Here is a 4,198-nt window from a genome sequence, read left to right on the forward strand (position 1 = left end):
GGGCAGGGCACGCCTGGAGCCCGGGGTTTGATTTGCACCTATCTCTTAATAGCTACGTTGGATTTTTTAACACCCTCCCGGTTTCTACTTTCTACCAGGTCCTTTTGCAGCTTAATTAGCAATTTAATGAAAACGATTTAAGGTGCTGCAGGTGGCCCAGGTGTTTCTGTAGCCCTGATCGGAGGCAGTGGGAGAAGGCAGCCAGGCATTGCAGCAGCGAAGCTCGGTTTTAATCAGTCTCCGATTAAAAGCCCAGCGTCACGGCCTCCTTGGCACGGGATGTGCCATTAGCAAATAGACCCGTAAAATGAAATGTGAAACTTGGCCTCTTCCCAGCAGCCCGAGCCGGTGAGAACTGTGCTCTGCGCTTGTTTGTTCGTCACTCCCAGGTAAATAAATACGTGCTTGCCAGCGACTCGGGACTGGGGCCAGAGATGGAAGTGATTTTTTTTTTTTTTTTTCTTTTTGTGTCTGAAGTTTCTGGGCTGCTATTTCAGGCGTAATTAGGGTGATCCAGGCTGCAGAGCCCTTCCTGCCCTTGCCCCGTACAGTTTCCAGCCCTGATCAAGGGTTTGGGAGACTTAAGTGCCTCCTCGTCTCCAAACATCTGCTCTCGTGCTTCGGTTCCCAAAACCTGGACCTGGGTGTCTGCACTTTCCACCTCCCATCCCAACCACAGCAGCCTGGGGAAAAACAGGCAAATTGGGGCAATCTGCAGAGCACAGATATGCTGCAAGCGTTTGGGGGAGCTGGGATGCAAACCTCTGCCCTTCAGGTCCCCGAAGTGTTTCTTTTAGGACTTGAAACGCAGCTGTTGACATACAGATTTTAGGAGTATGCTTTTTAGCTCGTAGCTTCCAGCGCGGGTAATCGAGGCTCCCTGCGAGCAGCCACGGGAGAACCGCAGCCTGTTTGCAAACCGGCGTATCCCCATGGCACGGCTGCCGTGGGGCAGCGACCTGTGGTCCTGCTGACTCGGGGCGTCCGGTGGGCAGCGTAAAGGGGAGATGCGGAAATGTCTGCTCATGTCCCGGTCTCACGGCACTCGCGTCCTGCCGGCTTCCCTCCCTCCCTCCCTCCTGGCAGGATCTTCTCCTCCTTTGGTACAGCTGGGCTTCATCAGTACTTCTGCTCCCCCCGAAATTTTCCTTCCCAAAGTGCACAGCCGTTTCCAATGGGAACACTTCTAATCACGAGTCCAAGAAGTGGAGTCACTCCTGGATTCATTATTTACCCTGATTTGAAACTAATCCCCCAGCAAGGTGACATGACCCTCCACCAGTCCTGGCCATGTCTCCCTTGGACCCCCAGGGTTGCTGTGGGCTAGGAGGACCATCTCCCAGTGATGCTGCTGGGATGGGAGCGGACGTTTCCAGTGACGTTGGCCCCACTGGGGACACCGTGCTGGCTGGTGACTGCATGGCTGCTGCAGCCTCATGCTTGCCTTCCTCTCCTCCCAGATTGCCTCTTCAAAGTATGTCCCATGAACCGCTACTCTGCCCAGAAGCAGTACTGGAAGGCCAAGCAAACCAAGCAGGACAAGGAGAAGATCGCGGACGTGGTGCTGCTGCAGAAACTCCAGGTGAGCAGGCGTGAGGGACTGTCCTCCCCAGAGTGGGCAGTCCCTGTTGGGTTGGTTGGGTGATGACATCCAAACCTCTCACTGTGCAAATCCTGATACGGCTTGCTTCCCCGAAAACAGCCTGCAGGAGAGGCCAGGACCTGCCCTGGGCTTTGCTGTACTCAGTATCCCTCTGCTCAGCCCTGTTGTCTCCCACCACTCTCCTCCCACCATGGACCATTAGCCACAGCCATGTTTTCTAGAGGAACAGCTCCTGTAGCCATCAGCTCTTAATTAATTGTGGCGTACGGTGTCTAATAAAGGGGTCGAGATAGGAGCTCTGTAAGGTCCTTTGCGCCGGCACCTGTAGGACCGAGGGTTGCAGTCCCCAGGTGGACTGGCCCCCGGGATGGGCGCTGCACCCTGGGTTCCCCTTCCTATGAGATGCTCTTATCTGGCCTCTGATGTGGGAGGCAACTGAGCCCCGGATCCTGCCGCAGGCTCCCGATGGAGCTTCGATGCCATGCCTGCCCTGAGCCCCGGGCAGCGTGGCACGGCCAGGCTCCTGCCTGGATACAGCAGCAGCCAAGGAGCCACAGATGGTTTTGTTGCTCCCAGTGTGAGGGAGATGTCCCAGGGAAGACCTGCAGAGAAGGATCCAGGGGACGGAGCAGGCAGGGAGAGGAAGGCAAGGTAGCAATGCTGCTTTTGGGATGAGAGGTGACATCCACCTGCCTTTCCACCCTCGCCGCCGTGCCCAGCCTTTGCTGTCTCAGCCCTTCTGATGCTCCTTTTGCAGAGCAGCCCATGGCAGAGCAGGGAGATGTGCTCTGCGAGCACAGCCCTGCACCCCCCCAGCACCCAGGGGTGCCTGGCATGGAGGAGGGAGCTGCAGCGGCTAGGACCTGCCCCAAAGGGCTCTGGAAGAGAAAGGCTCCTGTTGACTTCCATGAGGTTTGGAAAAGGCCCATGTTAAACATTGCATAATCGCCTCAGACAGCTGGCAAGGCCCTGACGATGATTCATAAAACCGAAGCTCAGGGAGGATTCATTAAATCATCTCGTCAGGCTTCAAGCCCAGCCCTGGCTCCACAGGTCCCCCCGTTGCGCCTTTGGGGGGCCAGGTCTGAAGCGGTGTCCACACAGGACGTCCCGGCTTGGTTCGGAGGTGCCGGCGCAGGGTCGGTGCCTGCTGCCATGTCCAGCTGTACGTGGTCACTGGCCTCTGGAAACGCTATTTTCCTGCTCCGGTTGGACTGTAACTTGTAACGTTGACAACTGTACTGGCCACGACTGGCCAGAGAGGCTCATTTCTGAGCCTGATTGATTGCACCCTCGTTAAGATTTGTCTTAAAGAGATTCTGTCGTTTCCTTGCTCCTTTCTGCCGCTCCTGGTGTTGCCCTTTTGGCAAACGTTCCCGCGTGTCCGGAGCCAAGTGCTGGGGGAGCCCGGGCAGGGAGGGAGCTCTCTGCAAAGCTCTGCCCGTGCCGCCGCGAAGCCCCTGGACGTCCTGGCAGGACGCTGGACTCCAGGCTGCGATTTATCAGCGTCTCCCGCGGGCTGAAAACATCTTCCAACCCACGGAGATCATTTCCTGAAGCAGAAGCAGCCTGGGTCTGCAATGCCCACGGTTGCCTTTCCGAGCTGTTGCTCTTGTGCCATTGTTTTTAAGTGGGTTTAAGGCTCCGTGTTTTCTCGGCTGCCTAATTGTAGCTGCAGCCAGGCGCAGTGCAGACGTGCCGTGGAGACTTTCCTCCCCCTCTGCTGATGTCTCCCCATCCTCCCTGCACCTTCCCGGGCTGCCCACCCCTGCGTGCGTCCCTGACACCCCATCCCGCTGTGGCTTGGGGACAGACCCTGTCCCACCCGAGGGACACGCTGGGACCATCAGCCCCTGTGGGGGGTTCCCACTCGCGGCCCCACTGGCTTTCAGCAAGGGAGGAGCTCAGACCTGGACGTGGATTTAGAACACGCCGCAGTGCCGGATCTCTCGCCAGAGCCATGTTGCTCCATGGGCTTGTTGTTAAACTCCCAGCTCCGCATCAGTGTGGGATTTCTTGGCAGCAGGTTTGTTTTCCTGATGGCAGCAGCCACCACCACGGGGCTCGCATCCCCCGGGTGGCATCCAGAGCTGCGTGGGGACGGAGAGTTAACTAAAGTGGTGGCAACATTGAAAAGAGCAAAGGGTTTCTGCTGCCACAATCATGCCAGGCGCGTCCACAGCCTGGCATCGGCTGCTTGGGCACTCCCAGACCACTGGCCCCATCCTCCCGCAGGGTGTGGAGCTGCGATCCTGCTGCGTTTCCCAGTTCCTTCTGCTTTCAAGTGAAAGGGAGCGAAAGCAGGATGGGAAAGGGTAGATGCTTTCCCTGTTTCCCGTCCCGGCTGCAGCGGAGCACTGGTTTGGCACTGCCTGGGCTGTGCCCGGGCTGGCGCCGGGGCTGTCGGCGCACCCTTGCCATTCCCAGACAGATCCGCTGTGGGAGCAAGTTCCTGCCTTGCTCCACACACGTCGACATCACTCTTCCGTCAGCCAGAGCCTCCGCATGGAAAATGTCTGTGGTTTTGGAGAGAGGGGCTGCAAGCGGTGCTGAGCAAGCCACTTTTGGGGTATCTATCTCGGCTGGCTGGGGCCC

At 57.8% G+C, this 4,198-nt stretch overlaps 1 protein-coding gene across 1 annotated transcript in view; it reads left to right on the forward strand.

Moving 5' to 3' along the window:
• Positions 1–1,460: 1,460 nt before the first annotated feature.
• The window catches only part of LOC104628694 (inositol 1,4,5-trisphosphate receptor type 3-like), a gene marked incomplete at its 5' end in the record, with an annotated part of 30,676 nt that continues 27,938 nt past the window's right edge, over positions 1,461–4,198 (forward strand). Inside the window, 1 exon segment of the mRNA XM_010297361.1 lies at positions 1,461–1,582. Within this exon segment, the coding sequence (XP_010295663.1) occupies positions 1,461–1,582 (122 nt within the window).

This window comes from Phaethon lepturus, unplaced genomic scaffold, assembly GCF_000687285.1.
Source record: "Phaethon lepturus isolate BGI_N335 unplaced genomic scaffold, ASM68728v1 scaffold32171, whole genome shotgun sequence".
NCBI classification, from domain to species: Eukaryota; Metazoa; Chordata; class Aves; order Phaethontiformes; family Phaethontidae; genus Phaethon; species Phaethon lepturus.